This window comes from Pleurodeles waltl, chromosome 4_1 (genome assembly GCF_031143425.1).
Source record: "Pleurodeles waltl isolate 20211129_DDA chromosome 4_1, aPleWal1.hap1.20221129, whole genome shotgun sequence".
NCBI classification, from domain to species: domain Eukaryota; kingdom Metazoa; phylum Chordata; class Amphibia; order Caudata; family Salamandridae; genus Pleurodeles; species Pleurodeles waltl.
Window position 1 is genome coordinate 598,111,442 of NC_090442.1, and position 20,181 is coordinate 598,131,622.

The following is a 20,181-nucleotide window of genomic DNA, read 5'->3' on the forward strand; positions in this document are numbered from 1 at the left end:
AAATATTCCTACACCAAAGACAGCAAGTCGGTAGTTACTACAGCCACTGGATAGTGGTCTCCTGTCTCCCATGTTATAAAGAGGGCTCAGATGGGTAACAGCGCATTCTCTTACTTATCAGACTTTTCCAATGTAAGTGTTTGGAATGACTCAGCCTGTGCTCATATTGTAAATTAGACGTGCCTACTTTTCAAAATTATAAAAGAAGATTAATGCACCTTTGGATTTATTTTTTTTGCTTCGTTTGTGCACCTACAGAAACAACACAGAGGCTTGAGCACTATGGAAGGCAGCTGCAGATCATAGGCCTGAGGATACTCAGAAAGCATTGTTGAACATGCAGATGACAAGCTTGCAATAGCTTTAGATGCAACATTTGTGCCAAAAACATAATTCTCTTAATCAAGTTCAATCGAGGAATCCATCTCCATTGTTTCTGTACAACTTAAACAACAGAGCAGGTTCCTCACAACAATACTTGACAAAAGCAACCCATTACTGTGAAGCCACACTGCTTTGGTCGGTTCCCATTGGATGCTCTGCTTAATCATAATTAGATCCTGTGTAAAAGGTCTGCCATGTCTGCTTCTCAGTATTGCTGTAGAGTGAGCAGGCAATTGAGAAACTCCTAGAACTGTCTTTCTACCTCTAACATTTGTCCCATTCCACTGTCTGCAACATTAACCCAGGTGATGAGGTGAAGGGGGTACTGAGGGAGTTGGGTATGTCTGCTTTCTTGTTGCTGACACTTCTAATTATCTGTGCCCCATGGTGATCTTCACAGCTAAAGTGGTGAAGAGTCTCTGGTTAGCCAACCTCAATCCATCCCAAACAATTATGTGTGTACTTAGGCTGCCTAACTGGTAACCTTTCAAACATCGCCCAATAAATACAGTGAGGAAGATGGAGACAAAGAAAGAAGGGGCATCTAAAAATGGAGATGAGAGGTAGAGTTCCAGAAGGGGCAAAGCACAGAGACCACATTAGTATTGTCTCATGTTTTTTCAGAAAGACACTTCTCATGCTTCTACAATTTCATACTAAAATATGGTCTGGGAATGACTACATCTATAACACCTAGTTGCAAGCATGAGACTAGCTTATTCGGAGGCCAGAAAGGAAGCGAATACAGGAATGTCCTCATACAACAGAAGCAAATTATGGACCTGATGTATAATAAGGTTTCACCCATTATGTCTCTATGGGGAAATATGTTAAAACAGGAGGGCTTTTTTCCTTGCTTTAATGATGTTGGGTTGGAGTTTCCATGGGAGTTCAGAATCCTACCGTACTCACCAGACATTCATATGGGCGTGCAGCACTTCATTAAGTAAGGTTAGTGCTGTCTGTATGCCATCCAATAGTTTATAAGTCCATACCCAAAACAGACCTTGCAGCGCTCTGTAATTTTTTACTGCGACCTCGAAAACTCACAGTATTGGCTGTCAGGCTGACAGGATGAGAGGGCTCAGAAATTCGTAGTCAGGAAAATCAGGTGAGATGGCTTGCATTTATGATGTCCTGTGATAACATGTGGCCGCTGGGAGAGAGAGGTTTCAGTTGAACTCTAAGTGAATGCATTGCAGTAGATGTTAGGTGTAGAGTTATAGTGCTATTGGACTCTGAGTTTATAATTCAGAAAGGAATCGGTGAGGAAGGTATGTACATTGGTGCGAGTCTACTGAAGGCTGGGATTTGTCAGGGAACAAATGCTCAGATCAAGTACAGGGTATGTGTAGTTCTTTGTTAGACTATTAACCTGTAGGTATTTAATAGTTTAAAGGGACATGTTTTAAACAAATCGTACACACATCCCTGTCCTGTAAAGGTACACACATTGGATAGGTAATATTAAGATGATGCTCAGAGTCAATAACATACTTATACTTGTTTAACTAAAAATGTACTATATTCAAATTTGTAAACTTTTGCTAAACTTTGACTAATGAATTCCAAGCATCGAATTATATGTAAAACCACTACTGTTTGTGACTGAGATGAGATCTGAGATTTCATTTAGAAGATTAAAAGTCTAATAATACAAGAAATACCATTTGAATGCTAAATAGTTACAAATATACATTCATAACAACCTTGAATGTCTTTTTTTTTTCTTGAAGGGACAATGTAGCTACTGCTTCGCCACACCATCATGCCCCGCTGGTAGTAAGTACAAGGTAAGCATGACCCAAAATTGCTTTCACTCATGGCCTAAATTGGTATATAGTGCAAAATGGAAAATAAGAAGTGAAAAAATAGAAATATATAAAGGGACAAAATTTTAATCATGTTTAGGCCTAAGCAAGTTGCAGAACGTCAGGAGAGTGTCAAACAGGTAGAAGTAGAAATATGATAAATGTAAAAAATGACAGTAAAATAGTAGAAAACAGGTAGGGATACGGTTCTAAAAAAGAGGAACAATGAAATGAGGAGAGGGCAGATAGTGTGACTGAGAGAGAGTGAAGCTAGTGTGACTGATCGAGAGAAAGAAGGGAGAGGATGATAATGTGGTGACTCCGAAGGGCGAAAGGTAAAGCAATTAACAAAGTACCACCCTCCCAAACAAAAAACCTAATCTCAATGTTCTGGTATCTTGGCTGGACGACAAAGGAGGCCATTTAACTCATCTAAACTCATTAAACCCTAAATCTGCCTCACTAAAATGTGCCTTTCAAACCATCTTCAAATGAACAAAACAGCCCACTCTTGAACCCCTGTTGAAGATAGTGAAGGCCAAACTCATGCCCACACTAGGTAAGGCTCAGAAACTTTCCCAGGGAAACTGGGCACCTTTTTGAACAAGATCCAGAGTTCTGTCTTCAGATCACTGTTCAAGCTCCCTCACCACACCTCTGCAACCCAGATCAGACTGGACTTCATATTGTGTAAATAATCTTTAATGTAGAAAGCCAGCCTCCTCAAATACTTGCATTCAGTGCATGCCACAAAAGAAGGATCACTGAAGATCCTAATTTGGCTGGAAGTACTATCAGCGAACGTCTTAGGGCCTCAAACCCCTCTAAATGCTTGCTCTCTTGGAGCTCAAAGGGGCAGCAGCATTCTGGAACCAAAACCTCCACCGCCAGAGATTCAAATTAGTTTTAAACAAAGCAGTCCATAAGGATCTTCCTGGGCAGAAAGTATGCAGACCTTGTATTGTGGAGCTATGGCAAAAGAGGAGAGCAAAAATAAATCACTGATGCATTTTTTTTGCACAACAAAACCAAGTTCTGCCTTAATCGAATTGGCAACTTCTCCTCACCAGACCTTCTCCCTCTTTGGGCGTGTCACCCATTCACTAACAAGTGCCGCCTCTGTGGATTGCTCCAGGAGTCTCTGCCCCACCTGCTCTGTATCTACCCTGTGTTAACCAATAACCACAAAAAGCTTCTTCATCATTTTCTGGTTAAACATGGGGCATGGACAATACAGGCTGCTGTTGACTCTCTCCTGAATGATGCTCGCCCTCAAGCAATCTCATTGTAATAAAATTCTTGGGCAAAGTGGATAAACTGTTAAGAACTTTATCCTCCTCGGGGGGTGTGGCCAATAAATGGTCAAGAGATGTATCCTCCTGGGGGGGCGTGGCCAAGCCACTGACTGAAATAGCTGCGTGGCTGTGAAGCTCCTGCAGTGGCTCCTGCAGAGTGGTGGGGGCACACAGGGGTGACGGGCGTGGCTGACACATGTTAAGGTGCACGGGCGCTGCTGGAGTTGCGTCCTGCACCTGTCCGGCCTACGCGCCTTGGAGGCCTTGAGGCAACAGTGGCTTCGGGTGAGCCTGAGGCACGGGCCGACCGGGCAGCGCAGTGCGTCTGGGGATGTCGGCGGTTGGTCCCCCTCTCCCTTCAGGACCAGAATGATATGGGGAGAGCACTGACGGCTACCTTTTGAGAAATGACAGCAGGTTGGCATGGCTGCTGCACCAGCGAGGGAAGAAGATGACGCTCGGGAGATTCCAGTGCGTGACCAGGCAGTTGAGGCAGAGGATATACTGACAGAGTTGCGGGCCGGGTTCCGTGCCATTGACACCAGACTTGACTTGTTAACCTCCAGGCTAGACAACATGGGAAGTAGGTTGGATAAACAGCAATCGTGTCTGGAGGGAGCGGATGGCCGAATCTCTGCTACTGAGGACGATGCAGCAACATTAAGGAAGCGCCTTGAGAAAGTTGAGGAGAGGTTAGAAACAGTTGCTATGAAAAACGAAGATTCAGAGGCCCGGGGGTCCCGGAATAACCTGCACCTTGCCAGAATCTCTGAAACCACGAATGCTGGCCGGCTTAATCTGTTCGTTGAGGCCCTGCTGGTGGAGCTGGCTTCACCTGCTGGTGGAGCTGGCTTCACCTCGGCATTTGTGGTGGAGAGGGCGCATCGCACATTGGGCCCGTGTCCTCCCCCAGGGGCACCTGCCTGACTTATTATTGCATGCCTTTTGAATTAGAGGGACCAGGACGCTGCCCCCGCCTTGCCAGGAAGAAAGGCCCTTTGCAAAATCAGGGAGCAACTGTGTCCCTCTTTCCCAATTTCACGTCTACAGCTCAGGAAGCCAGGCGGAAATTTTCTGAAGTCATGAGTGTGCGTTGGAATCCTGGCATTCGTCATGGCTTGACATGTACGGCTTGGCTTAGAGTGTAGGTTCACGGTAAACTGCACTACTTTGACAATCCTGGCGACGCAGTGGCGTTCTGCAAACACTCTGGGCATGGTGTAACTCCCTGTGGTCCCTCTTGAGTGCACGACAATCTGGGTACTGGACCCACTTCTAGCATGAAACTGCTCCCCCCACCAGACTAGATTGGGCCTATTGGCTTGTGGATCCCTTCCTGTTTGACACAACATTGTCTCTCCCTTGATTACATATGTTAACCACTCTATCTGATAGAGATTTCTAGTTGCAGATTCCTTACCTTAGAATATCCCCCAGACTGGATCCGGAGATTTTTCTTCGAGCAATACTCTTGCGCATCGGTAGGTGGCGTCGGTTGACTTCGCAGGCGTCGTGGTCACCATGATAACGTCGGGAGTATTACATAGACGCCACCCTTACGCAGTCAGTCAGTTATTTTCTTTCCACGCCACACGCTGATCCGGAGAAGAGCTACCCTGGCAATTTTTTGGTCGAATTCAACTGTTTTGTCGAGTTTTTCTGTGAACATTTGGTGCATCAAGGATGTCCCCGAAGACCGGCTTCAAGCTTTGCTAGGACTGTCATTGTACGATGTCGGTGACCGAACCTCATCGGATTTGTCTGTGGTGCCTCGAGCAAGACCATGACCCGAAGTGGTGCTCCGAGTGCCCGGCCATGCACCTGAAGGCTTTGAGGGAGTGGTCCCTAAATCTCATGGTGGCCTGGCACTCGACTCCGCGGAGGTCCCAGTCTTGCTCGAGAGGAAGGTCTTGAGATCGGTCGCAGAGTCATCACCACTCATCTTCTTCAAAATCATCGGGTCAAGGTAAGAAGAAGAAGAAGAAGTCGAAGAAGTCCCATCTTTCTCCGACTTCGCCTCGTCGCTCGGCCGACGCGACGTGGGAGGAGCGTCCATGCACAAGGCCTCCATCCTCGGAGCCTGCGTCTGGGTCGGCTCTGCGCTTCCCCGACTTTCCCAGAGCCGGAGCAACCCCCGCCCAGCTTAGAGTATTACAAGGCCATGCGCCTCATCTTTGGGCAGTCCGACACCAATACGGTACCTTAGGGCCCAAGTGGATCGGCTGAGGGGCCTTCAGGTTCCACACCGGTGGCTTCGGCTCCGGACACTGAGGTCACCGCACCGGCAGTGGTCGCACCCTTGAGACCTTCCCCGGCACCAGGTCGTTTGTCGACGCTCCCAACGTCGGTAGTGCCCACTATTGATGTCAACCCAATTCTTATCACTGCCGACTTGGAGTGGGAGAGGTGTCGGCCGACGCTGCCTTTGACTTCGATGGGGCCTATTCACCCCAGGTCGGATTTCGACCCTTTTTCTTATGGGTACGAATATGGGGAGAGATTGGAGGGGTTCCTGGACCCTTATAAATACCAGGATGACCCTTCTATGGACTGGGCTCAGGAATTGGGCGAAGCCAATTGTCTGGATACTTCTCCTGATGCTGGCATGCTGTCTCCTCTTACCGTTGCTACGGGGGAGGGAGCAACTTATAGTATGGTGGTCAGTAGGGCAGCTGAGGTCCTTGGTCTCGAGCTTCCCACTGTTGACGTCAGGTCAAATCTCCTGACGGAGGTGCTTCAGCCTGGGGCTTCTACTTCAGAACCCCTTTTGCCGTTTAATGAAGCCCTCACCGATGTCCTTTTGGGTACCTGGTCCAAACCCAACACAGGGCTCCTGTGAATAGGACTATCGCACACCGCCATTGGCCCGCTCCGAACAACCCTAAATTCCTGTCCCAACACCCCACACCTGAGAGTCTTGTTTTCCAGGCTTCCTCTTCTTTAGGTGCATTCCCTACCGCATCCCCGGATTGGGAATCCAAAAGGGTGGAACAGTTTGGCAAGAAGCTGTTTTCTTCCTCCAGTCTTGAGCTGCGGTCTGTGAATACTTCATGCCTTTTGGGCCACTATACCCACTCTTTGTGGGATACGGTTGCGAAGTTCCTGCCGCAGAAACTGGAGGAGGCCCATGCTATTGTCTCCCAAGCTGTGACTGATGGGAGAGATGCAGCAAAGTTCACAATCCGTTGGGGCTGGACATGACCAACTCTCTGGGCAGACCAGTTGCTACGATGGTGGCCTTACGACGCCACTTCTGGTTTTTCCTGGGATGTCCAACAGTCACTCATGGACATGCCCTTTGATGGCTCACGGAGACAAAGCGGACTCGGCCTTGGAGAGATTTAGGGATTCCCGGGCTACAGCTCGGTCCCTCGGTCATTTCTGTGCCCCTCGCCCCCCACAGTCCACTTTTCACCCCTTTCGTGGTCACAGAAGGGGCTCCCTGTCACGTCCTCCACCCAGCCACCGTGCCACCCACGCTGTTTAGCCTTTGCGTGGCCGGGGAGACAGAATCCCACGTGGCCATGGGACAAGAAACCAGAGGTCTGCCCAGTCCACCTCTGCCCCCCGCTGCAGCCTCCAAACATTCCTAGTCCGTCCCCTCACTCCCAACCAGTTGGTGGCAGGATTTGCCATCACCTGCCCCACTGGGAACACATCACCACCGACAGGTGGGTTTTGCAGATAGTTCAAAAGGGCTACTACCTCCCTTTCGAATCTGCTCCACCAACCATGCCACCATCCTTCAGTCACTTTCCAGAGGATCTTTTGATGCTTCTCCGCCAGGAAGTTGCAGCTCTCTTGGCCAAGGGAGCTAGAAGTAGGTTGTGGTTGTTATTCCCGCTACTTTCTGATACCAAAAAAGGACAAGGGCTTACGTCCTGTCCTATCCTAGACCTTCGGGACCTAAACTACTTCCTCAAGAATGAGAAATTCAGAATGCTCACCCTGGCTCAGGTTCTGTCTGCCTTGAACCCAGGAGACTGGATGGTAGTGTTGGACTTGCAGGACGCTTATTTCCACATCCCCATCCTGCCTGCCCACAGACGTTACCTACGATTCATGGTAGGTCATGAGCACTTTCAGTTTACCGTGCTCCCCTTCGGCGTTACCAGCACCCCTCGGGTGTTCACGAAAGTGATGGCGGTGGTTGCAGCTCTTCTGCGCAGGTTAGGGGTCTCAGTCTTCCCTTACCTCGACGACTGGCTGTTGAAGGCGGACTCGCCCCAGAAAGTCATCTCCCGCTTGCGTTGAAAGCATTTGTTCCCTCTCTCAAACAGAAAGTGGTGCAGGTGTACACGGACAATACTATCGCCATGTGGTACTGCAACTAACAGGGCAGAGTAGGGTCCTGAACCCTTTGCCAGGAGGCACTACACCTCTGGACATGGCTGGAACATCAGGGCATTACCTTGATGGTTCAACATCTGGCGGACTCCCACACTGCCAGAGCGGACAAATTCAGCCGTCGATGCACAGCGGATCACGAATGGCGTCTCCATCCAGAGGTGGCGCAAGTTCTCTTTCGGCAGTGGGGAGAAGCTTGGTTAGATCTGTTCGCCTCTGCAGAGGATGCGCAATGTCAGCTTTTTTGCGCATTGGAGTTTCCAAGGTGGCACTCGCTGTGAGACACTTTTCATCTCTAGTGGAACACCGGCATCCTTTCCACCTTTCCTCCTATACCTCTTCTGCCCAGAGTTCTCCAAAAAATCAGGATCGACCGGGCCCGAGTCATCTTGGTAGCTCCGGACTGGGCACAGAGTGTATGGTATGCAGAGCTATTGAGCATGTCCATCGATCCTCCACTCAGACTGCCCCTTCGGGCGGATCTTCTGTGGCAGCAACAGGGGACGGTTCTCCACCCGAACCTGTCCAACCTCCGCCTTCATGCGTGGAGATTGAGCGGCGACAGTTGGCGGCGTTTGCCCTTCCACCCGAAGTCTGCGATGTTATCTTGGCAGCCAGGCGTCCATCAGCCAAAACTGTATATGCCTGTTGTTGGAATAAATTTGTGGCATGGTGTACCAACAAAGCTGTTGATCCCCTTTCTGCTCCTCTGTCTGAGGTTCATCTGTTCATTCTTTCTTTAGCCCAGGAAGGCTCAGCTTTGGGCACCCTTAAAGGATATTTATCTGCCATTTTGGCCTTTCTTAGGCTACCTGATTAGCCCTCACTCCTTAAGTCTCCTATTGTGAGTAGATTCCTAAAGGGACTCACCCATTTATTTCCTCCCACTCCATTTATCATGCCTCTGTGGGACCTCAATCTTGTACTTACTTATTTGATGTGTACTCCCTTTGAGCCAATGCATAATTGTCCCTTGTGGCTCCTCATCTTCAAAACTGTCTTTCTTGTTGCAATCACCTCTGCTCGCAGGGTGAGTGAGCTTCAGGCCCTTTCCTCAAAGCCTCCATACTTGTCTGTGCACCCAGAGAAAGTTGTGCTGTGCACAAAGGCTTCTTTCCTTCCTAAGGTGGTTACACCCTTTCATGTAGGCCAGTCCATCACTGTGCCTACTTTCTAAGCACCCCCACGTCTGTCCCATGAGGAGGAGAGACTCCACCATCTGGACCCAAAAAGAGCGTTTGCGTTCTACCTCAATCGTACTAAAGATTTCCGGGTGGACGATCAACTCTTTATTGGGTATGTGGGTGCGAAAAAAGGGAAGGCGGTGCAAAAGCGTACCATCTCTCAATGGGTGCTTCTTTGCATCCAAATGTGCTACGCTCTGGCCAAGAAGCAACCTCCTGAGGGCTTGCGTGCTCATTCCACCAGAGCAACTGCTGCTTCCACTGCGTTGGCACGCGGAGTTCCTGTCCTGGATATCTGCCAGGCAGCTATGTGGGAGTCCCTGCACATGTTTGCTAAGCACTACTGTTTGGACACTCAGGTCAGTTGGGACGGTTACTTTGGTCATTCAGTCCTGCAGGACTTCTTAGTATGATCTTGGTTCGCAGCCCACCACCCAGGATCGCATTGCTTGGGTATCTATTCTAACAGAAGAAAAAGGGGAAGGAGGGGATAGGAAGAAAAGAGAAACAGGAACAGAAAGGCTCATCTACTGCTCCTTTGCAGTACAGGTCTTATTCACAGTGGCAGACTCCAATATTTGCCACCCACAGAGACTTCTAATTAGGGCCAATAAGGATCTAGAAACAGATATATAAATATATCTATCTTACTATTTTACTTCTATGTCCACACCTTCTTTGTAGATTGGCATATCTAAAGTGGATGTCTGGGTCCCCCCAAACACTAAGGTATATTTAGGTAGGGCTATGGTATAGACTAAAGGCCCCCTCTTGTATACCCTGTGGTGCCCATCACATTGAATCAAAGGATTTACAGCCCAACAGAGTACCTCAATCTCTAAACGTGTCATACTTTAAAAAATATATATATATTCATTTACTGCAATTGATTTCATACACCAAAGGTGTAAATATCACAAGATGGAGAAAGGTGATAATTGAGTTGTCCCATATCAGAGAATTAATTGAAGCGGTGATATATTACTATTCATTCGCCAACCCAACACTAATCTTAAACCCATACTGGATGAAGTGACTCGCTTCAGTGAATTCTCTGGGCTGCCAATTGACTGGAACAAATCAGAGCTTTTTTCCGCTGACGGACAGTACCCATCCGGCTGAGTTCCCTTTGTGCTGTGCTCTGACTCTGAAATACCTTGGTATTCATATTCATAGAGACACGGAACAGGTGATAAGTTTAAATTATGGGCCTGCGGTGGAAAGACTCACTACCCAGGTGGACAGATAGGTGAAACTGCCACTATTTATGTTGGGCCCTATATTACTCATTAAAATGGTGGTTCTGCCACAATTCTGGCAGTCCGGCTTACTATCTCCTTTTTTGCTACATTCAGATACTTGCTCATTCAGCTGGTAAGGGCAGATAGACATACACATATTTGTGGGGAGGTCCTCACCCTCCCCTTTGAGCAGGGGTGGCTTTGGGGTTTCACCATCTCCAGCTTTACTACCTTGTGGCACAATGTCAGTATTTGTACCACTGGTATCACCCAGATGCTCGCCTTCCATATTCCATCCCAGAGTGGGACCGGTCAGCTCCTATACCGCTGAACACCCTCCTGCCTGTGGGAGTCCCACTGCACTGCAGAGATATTCAAACTCTCCCTACAATTAGTTGGGCATGGTGTGAACTTGCTCGCCTACTTCACTGCAACATGCTGTATTCCCCAGCACTAAACCTGACTAATAATCCTTTTGTACCTATTATCCAGGAGGCGCTGGTTCAGCTAGCATTACATACTTTCCAACTCCATAACCTCTGGGACGTTTTTCCATACGATCACATATTCTTACGCACTACAGATACCCATTTCACTGATGCCACTCAATTACACCACTTCATACTCTGTCGCCTACAAAGCGATTTGCATGTACGATACCTTACTTACCCGTTGGCTCAGGTTGAATTTGCACCACTTACCCTGGTCGCTACAGCAGACTAGGGATTTCGATTGGTCTCCAAAATTTATTGGGTGTGTATTACGGCTCTTCCTGTTCAAGGTGCTTGGCTCAGAGAGACCTGGGAGAGTGATCTGGGGTGTCCACTCTCCCAAAAAGTTTGGGAAGCATGCTGTGCACAGAGCCAGTTTGTCTCTCTTAACCAATGCTACAAGTTAGTCCACTTTAAATTCTTAAGAAGGCCTTATATCACCCCCACGTATAAGGCCCGTATCGACCCGGGCCTTTCTCCTGCCTGCCCCAAGTGTCATGCACCGATTGCAGACTTTTCACATGACTTGGACTTGTCCAAATATTAGACGCTTTTGGTGTGAGGTGTATGATTGATTATCGATCATTGTGGGATGGCCTCTCCTTCCTGATCCACTTATGGCCCTTCTCGGCTCGTCTATCAGACGCCTTACAGCGATTACGCTCTTATTGGCAAAGCGGGAGATAGCGCTTCTATGGGTCTCGAAATACACCAAATATAACTTCCTGGCTGACTAGCCTCACATATTGTGACACTAACAGTGAACTTTACACCTCACCGCAGCCTGATACATCTAGGCCTAAGGATATTTGGCAGCCACTGAGAGACTATTTGAATACACTTGTCACTTCTCCACCACCCTCTCAGTCCTCTAACGATTCAAGCTCATGCTGAACAGATTCTTCCCATGACTCTATTTCTGCCTCTTTTCTAATTGTCATTTTACTGGCCAGAACACCCTGAGTTTGACAGTAAAAGCACCACCTATAATCATAATAACATTTTTTAAAGAATTATCCTCACTTCCAATCCCTTCAGTGTCGTAGGATGATGATCCTGGAATGTGACTGTGGCATGAATTTGTTTTGTGATTTTTGGGGTTGTAAGTCCCTGATTTGCTTGTCAATGGTAAGACACCACAGGCAGGCTGTTAGGTGAGTTTTGCTAGCATGTCGTGGTCACAAGCCGCATTCATGCATCATTGATTGTTGACTCTGTGCTGAATTTCACCTATCCTGCTTCCCAGTATTCTTCCCCTTTCCTGGCGCCTGACACAGTTGGTGGTGCTTTTTTTTCTGTTGCTATGCCACAGCAATCACTTTGCACTCTATAGATTTTAGTACAAGGCACTTTGGATTCTATCACTTTAAGCTTAACCATTGGCTTTTTAATCAACTTCTTGTTTTCAGTTTGCAATAATTGCAGGATCTTTTATTCTATACCTTGATGTAGATAAAGATCAGATGCAGTCCCACTGTCTATAAATACTGCATTAGGTCAGTAATAGCACGTGGCACTTTACAAACTGGCACTTTAGCTCAGCCGTCTGCCCCATTCAATGCCTGCCCTTTAATTAAGCCTAACTCAGGGTTCAAACGGATTTTAGTCCACATATTTAAATGAACAACACCCACAAAACACCAGAGCTAGTTGGTCAGTCACAGTAGCAAGCATTTGCACAGTGTTCAACATGTATGACAACCTGGCTGGTTTCAGCATTCTGTCATACTTCTGTCATTAAAATGTCTAGATATTTCGTCAGACACTCATTTACAACCCTTTGTCATGATCAATTTATGGTTTAATCCACCCATGAATTGATTGCGCCATTCATGATGTCTTCTGTTATTTTTTATGCATTGCACCTATTTTAATCATTGTCATTTTATGCTGATCCTACTTTGATGGACATGATTGTCTAAATAAAGTATTTTAATGTCGAACTAATGTCAGTGTTTTACCTCATCAAGGACATAAATATTTAATATTTAATAAATATATAAATATCATAATTTCGCACAGTTCTTTAGGTTTAGTTTTCTTGACTGTTTCTAGCAACTGGGCCTTTAGTCTTCATTGACATGAGTTTCAGTTGCTGTGATAACTTTCTCTTCTGTATATATTATATGTTCTATATCTATGGTCACATCAAGATACTGATGCAGCAAGGTATGTCTTCTACCAGCAAGTCCCCTCTTCTGTGCTATAACAGGGGAAAAATGAAACACACAAATGGAATACTATAAACACTTCACAGAGCCTGCTGTCGAAAACGCACACCTTAGAAAGCCTGCAAACACAGTACTGCACATTAGTAACAATAGTAGAGATTGAGAGGTGTGGCTGTAAGTCAGACAAGATAGCCACAGCCTAATAAAGCTGACTGGTCTGTGACAACAAGACCGGGAAAAACATTCAATGATAGGAACCACGTAGCAAAAATGTGAGATGCAACTGTTGCCCCTGCCACCAAAATATAGATGTGCAAATGAACACAAAGATGGGGGGGCTGATTTTCACCGCTATAGGAAACTACAAAAATGAGAATGTGGCAGTTAGGGAGGCCGGAAGAGGTGTCGTGCTGGGGGAGAAGGGAAGGAGGCAAAGCTAGAGTATGGGGCATGACTCAGTCTAGAGTCCCTCAGGGGTGTGGGATAAGAAGCTCTCCAGTTTAACATATGTCCCTGGGACAAGGCAGAGGAGGTGAGAGGCAGTATTGAGGTGAACATACAAGAATCTTTAGATTGTGGGACAGCGAGGGCCTACTGCAGGCAGCCAGAGGACAAGGGCAGTTCAATACAAAAACTCGACAATCTGTGTATTCCACATCTTTACTCTGGTGATACAGAAGCAGAGGTGGATCTATGATGATAAGTGTACCCTTAGGGGCTTCAATATGAAGTACATTATGCTGTTAGTGGCCCACCTGAGAGTTATATTAGAACAGAAACCTGGCATTTCAACACCACTGAGGTTAGGGGATGGACTTCATGGAGCCATTATTGGTTGGGGGCACGCGACCCCCACCCCTTCAAATAACTGGACGGCCCTGGGGTGTGGGATTCCCAGGGCCTTTTTAAAGTTCAGGGAGGTGGGACGCTTGGTACCCCAACCCTTATTACATACATTGGGCCCCAGGGTATGTGGTCCCAGGGGCCAAAAAATGCTTAGAAAGGGGGACCCTGAAGTCACAGCTCGCCAGAGTTACAGGGGGCGGGGTTGCATGCGCAGGGGGAGAAGGAATTTTAATAAACTTTAAAAACAATAATAAACTTACCTCTGCTCCGCCGTGCCGCCACTCCTCCATCTTGCAGTGCAGGCACAGCCTCCCAGCCTGCACTGCAGCCAATCCTGACGCTGCTTGAAGCAGTGTTAGGATTGGCTAGGAGCCCCCAGACAGGGCGCTCACAGGCAGACTTGCAGCCTGTGTCTGCTCTCTCCAGCCCGGCCACACAGTGCCTGGGACAGCCGGCCATACATACATGTGCAGTGAGGGGCGTGCACAGTGCACTCCCCTCACTGCTCGTCATCCCACGGCCCCATCCCTTTCACAACGAAGGGATAATAAACATGGTTTATTATCCCTTCGTTGTGAAAGGTTTGCAGCTTCTGCTGCTCCTTATGTGGCGACGATCCTCTGCCATAGCGAAGGCACCGCCATTGGGAGCCTGACCTCCTCTCCTCTAAAGTATACACCACCCCGGGTGGGTACCTCAGGGCCCTAAATGGACAGTGGAGCAGGGCTCTACTGATTCCGCCTCCCTATGTAGGTATAATTATACGGCAGCTGCCATTTTTTTTTTTCATTTTTTTGCTACACACCTGTGGGAGTCCCAGAGGACCACAGTAAAAATTGCAAGTTTTTTTCAATACAAAGAACCTCGCAGGGGATAATAGAACGTTTTTTTTAATTTACTTCAGGACAGGAGATTAAGCCCCTGAGTCTTGTAATGCCTGCCGGGAACCCCATGTTGCTAGCAGCCAGTCAAAGTGCTTGCTCCCACCAGGCTGGAGTGAGATGGCCCAAGGGAAAAAAGCTCCCTGGACCATTCAGAATGCTCCACTTTTAAATTGACGCTGCCACAAGACTCTTGAAGCCTCTTGTGGACCCAACCATCCAGATATGCAAATATTTTCAAACCTTAATTTCTCAAAAACGTTGCCAAACTTGGTGTAGTTCAGTTCAGCAGTTTTGGTAGCACTTCTTAAAGAAGTCTATGGAAAAAACATGAATATTTTTGTTTTGAGACCCCTCTTCTCTTTATTCTTGGCCCCGCTTGACAGATCACCCCAAAACTTTCCATTCACAAACTGGTGACAAAAGAGCACTTTTTTGGAACGTTTTGTGAAGGTTCACCAAACGGTGCTAAAGATATTTGTAGCACAAGAAACGCATTGCAATAGAAGCTTTGACCTAACTATAGTACCCATTGGTGACCGTAATATATACAATGCAGCAAGCTGACAGAGCATGTATGCAAATTAATGTAGAAGTGCATTCTTACGGAGGGAGGACGGTTATGCCATTAGTGATTTCATTCTAATGGGATCCCTGAATTTTTGCACATGGAAGCAAGGGAAGGAATTTATGGAATAAACAGAGAAAGAGACTGGATTTGCGGAGGGGGCGGGACCTGAAAGCCCCTTTAAATTTGAAATGCGCGCCCGCTTCGCGGGACGTGCCAAACAGAGACGGAGACCGGATTTGCAGAGGGGGCGGGACCTGAAAGCCCCTTTAAATTTGAAACGCGCGTCTGCTTCGCCCTAGGGCGGGCCCATCCTGTGCCCGTCTGTGACCGGTTGAGGCTGGGCCCCCCCCCCCTGAGGCTTGCAGACAAGGAGGACTCGAGTGTCCAGCATTTAAGTAAGAGAGGAGAAGTAAGCCATACTTTTGACCTGCTAATTGAGTAGTTTTACTTATTTACGTACTTCAAACTGTTATACAGTAACTTGTGCTTTATTATTATTTGTCTTGGCTAATTTTGGGCGTTTTGACCTATTACCATCTGAAAACGATGGGCAAAAGGAAGAACACTTCATCCAGGGCTGAAGGAGTACATGCTGTGCCTATTCAATCATCAATAACTAGCTATTTATCTACAGTTATTGGGGCCATTGAAACTGAAATTGGTCCAGTAGAAGAAAGGATTGGGGTGGTCAACAATTTAACTCACAGAATCCCCTTAGAGCCCACGGTTCATATACAGTCTACAGATTCTTTAACTGCATCTTCTAATTTTGGTTTGCCTCAACTTAAAGACAAAATTCAAGTTCTGCACTCCCTACAGTGCCTACAGTCCCCTAATGTATGCAATTAAGCCACTATAGAACACTTAGCTGCTATCTCTCCTCCTCCTAAAAAAAAGGAAAGCTGGAGGTCATCGTAAAAGCACCAAGCTGTTAAAACAAGCGCCGAAGGCTAAAGAATCTATTTCTTCATCATTGGACACCCCGGTTGATCACTTCTCTACGACAAGTTTACCATCAGGAGAACTGGGCTCAGATAGTAAGAATTTAAACGATAACTCTCTGCCCAACTTGGACCAAATTCTTAAACCGCTTTTTGTGGCTTTAGAGGAGAAACTAATATTATTAATCAATTCTAAATTCAAGCAGCTACAATAAACTGTTTCCAAATTTCTGTTTCAACAGTCCATTATAAAATCTGATATAAATCCCGTGGCTTCTTCTATCCAGGAAACTACATCTAACCCTAAAGATTCACAGCAAGTCAATTGCTTAATGGATTACGATCAGACTTCGCCTCTCCGTAAACCCACTCGTGGCTCTCATGGTGACTTACCTATAGATCCTTTGCCTATTTTGACTGGCAGTACGACTACTTTGTTGAAACCTGATACAGCCTTTAGGCCTAGATTACTTATCACTCCAATGGAGGTCTTACAGCTTCCGCCGGATAGTATGCCATATGTTTTAGTTTTAGCTAATGTGCCCCCTCTTGACTGTACTCAGAAAGAAGACACTCAGGCTCTAGTAAGGAAATGTGCACTTTGGATGAGGAGAAAACTTAGATGTCAAGACAATTTAAATAACAGAATTATTATGGCAAGAAGGGTGAAGTGGGTATGTTTGTCTAACAAAGCATATGAAGGTGATTGTATAGTGATTAATTTTGCCAACCCTCATTTGGTTAACTATCTGCTAGTGACCCTACCATTGTGTGCGAAGGGGGATGGTGGGATCAAAATTCACCCTTTAAGTTTTTTTATGAGCCAACTGTTTTATCAATTCCCCCTATGGAGGTTCCTTACGTACTAAACGTAGCTCCGTTAAAGGTACCACCACGGAACTCCAACTTCGATTTTGAAGGTAATCAAAATCTGTCACCCCTTGATGTTAATGATTGACAAATGGAGGGGAAGGCGTTTCCAATTGATACTCCGCAGGAAAATGAGATGGTGGGAGGGCATATATCTCTGGCATCATCAACAGGGTCTGATGAGCCAGGTGTTTTATCACAGAATGTACCAGATATTGTTATAATTAATGAGCCAGGGAATATGTCCCAGGAAAGCATTGAATCTCTATCCTTAATTAGTTGGAACATCGCAGGGATTCGATCTAAAGTTGAAAACCTAGAATGGTTGGAGTTTGTATCTACTTATGATAATATTTGTTTCCAAGAAGCTTGGTCTATGGCCCCTTTCTATTTGGATGGTTATTATTATTTCAGCCTGCTCTTCCATCTATAGCGGGTAGAGCAAGTGGTAGGCTTTTGGTATTCGTGTCTTTATTACTTCCAAAAATTGAGGTCTCTCTGATTTGGTCTTCTGCCTTTTTTATGGTGGTCTTATTATCAATGGCTGGGTGTAAGGATATTTTACTTCTGAATTTTTATAACAACATTCCATACAATGCCTTGTCAGGAAGCCTCAAAGAGCTAACAGACTTTTTAGATTCTGCAGGAAAACCCCAGGATAGGGAATTTGGGTCGGAGATTTTAATGTTCAGTTGTGTAATCATGAACTACCCCATATATGTGGTGCCCTTATAGAAGGCAGAGAGTCACCTACACATTTTATTCACTCTAATTCAGGTAACGCTCTGAACTCCCTTATTTATAAATTCAACCTTGTTTTTGCAAGGGATACGACAAATACTCAGATAAGGAAAATACCTACCTATATAGGGAGCATGAATGGTAGCATTATTGATTTTATTCTGCCCTTCACTCCATCGTGTAATGGTGGATTTTAAGATTATATCCCACTGTGCCAGTGACCATAATCCCTTGAGTATAAAACTAGCCCTTAAAACTAGGGTAATTTTACCTAGGACAGAATGTAAGGGGAAAGTGTTTTTTTAAATAAATGTTGGCCCCCATATGAAGTGGGAGAGAGTAAATTCAAACACCTTTCACTAGGAGTTTATAACACAAAATAAGGTCCACATTAATAATTGTCTGTCTCGCCAACCTGTTTGTGCCCATCTTGTAGCTGCTTAAGAGTCTTTAAGTCACGCTATTTCTGAAGCACTGACGTATGCTGAACACTCTAATGGTGTAAAACCTCATCGCTGGTTTAATTCGGCCTGTACGGCTGCCCACAGAGATTTAAAAACAGCTATCAAAACTATTCCATTTAGCCGTGTCTTAGTTATACAGGCTAGGGGTCGATATAAGTCAGTCCTTGAGGATAGGAAGAATGAAGTACGTACTAGAGCATGGGAAGATCTCATGGCAGCCACGGAACTGAGGGATCCCTCTCAATTTTGGAAGGTGTTTAACCATCCATATTTTTCAGGACAGGATAATAGGGAGGATGACTGTCTGATACCAGAGGGGGTCTGGGTAGAACATTTTTCATCTGTATTTCAGTCCACAAATTACCCTAATCATGGCACGGAGGTATGTGACTCTCCGGTACTAGTTACTTCCACTCCAAATAAGAGTGGAATTTTACTTGAGACACATGAGATTGCCATAGCAATAAACAAAATGAAATTAGGGAAAGCCCCCGGCCCTGATGGGGTACCAGTGGACTTATTTAAATCTCTACTTGACTTGTGGGTCCTTATAATCACAAATGTTTTGAATAGTGCCATCCAAAGCTCTATTCCTTCATTATGGTTAACGGCAATAATTGTCCCGATATTTAAAAAAGGTAATAGGCTTGACCCTTTTTGTTACAAACCCATTTCTCTCATTGACTCTACGGCAAAGATCCTGGGGAGCGCAATCTTGAATCGGCTCAAGGAGTGGGTGGCAAGTGCAAATATTTTATCGCCAATTCAATACGGGTTCAGGCCTGGATTAGGTACAGTGGATCAGGCCTTAAATTTGCACCTCATTCTTAGCAAATATGTCACTGCTAAAAGGGAATCTATCCACTTAGCCTTTATAGGCCTATCCAGTGCATTTGACACAGTGAACAGAGTGAAACTGTGGGCACTAATGGATATAATGGGGGTTGAGCAAGATTTGTTGGATCTGATCAAACGCTTATACTCTGATATCACTATTTCAATTCAGTTTGGTCAACATGGCGAAAGGTCCCATCCCCTTGCATCCAATCGGGGTGTATACAGGGCTGTACTTTGGCACCTTTTTTATTTTTGTTATATATCAACGGCTTGTATAGTTATCTAGCCCAAAATGGTAAGGATTTCCCAAGGATGAGTTTTAGACAATTGCCAATTTTACTGTATGCTGACGATGCAGTTTTAATAGCCCTCACGGCTAATGGCCTACAGACCCTTTTGGATCTTTTTGTAACGTATACACAAGAGCTTGACCTGAAAGTCAGTTTTAAAAAGTCACACGTTATGATCTGTGGCCCTATAAATACACAAACTAAATGTTTTAAAATGGGGGGGGAACACCTTAACAAAGGTAAAAGATTTTTGTTATTTAGGATTGTACCTAAGTTCCTCTTTGTCATGGAAACCCCATTTGAATTTTAAGCTCTTACAAATGGAAAGAAATGTTGAAGCAATTTTTCGTTTTGCTCGTAGACTAGGGCACAGACCAGTTCATCAGATCATAATGCTCTATAAATCCAAATGTGTCTTGGCGGCGATTTATGGGGGGGGGAGGCTTTGGGGATATACCAGCTCAATTACATTACAGCGGGCGGAGAATAAATTCCTCCATCGATTAATTATGGTACCCAAGAATGTAGGGAATATCATATGTCATGAGGAGCTGGGAATGGGCTACATTACTGATCTGATAGATATTGCCCCCCTTTTGTTATGGATAAAAGTATGGTCAAACCCGGCGGCTACTCTAATACAAGACTGTGTAAAAGACTGTCCTTCGTTAGCAAACCACAACAAAATTTCATGGTTAAATTTTATTCAAAATTGTTTTTTTAGAAATTTGGACTTGGAGTTCATGTGTCTTAATCCGGAGCTTATGCCAATGCAAAGGAAATTGTCAAATTCCGTTATAAGGAGTATGTCATGAA

The 20,181-nt window shown here is 45.7% G+C and overlaps 1 protein-coding gene across 1 annotated transcript in view; it reads left to right on the top strand.

The window, feature by feature from the left end:
- Nucleotides 1-20,181, top strand: part of STAB2 (stabilin 2) — an 805,158-nt gene that overhangs the window by 645,005 nt on the left and 139,972 nt on the right. The window contains 1 exon segment of the mRNA XM_069228991.1: nt 2,121-2,177. Within this exon segment, the coding sequence (XP_069085092.1) occupies nt 2,121-2,177 (57 nt within the window).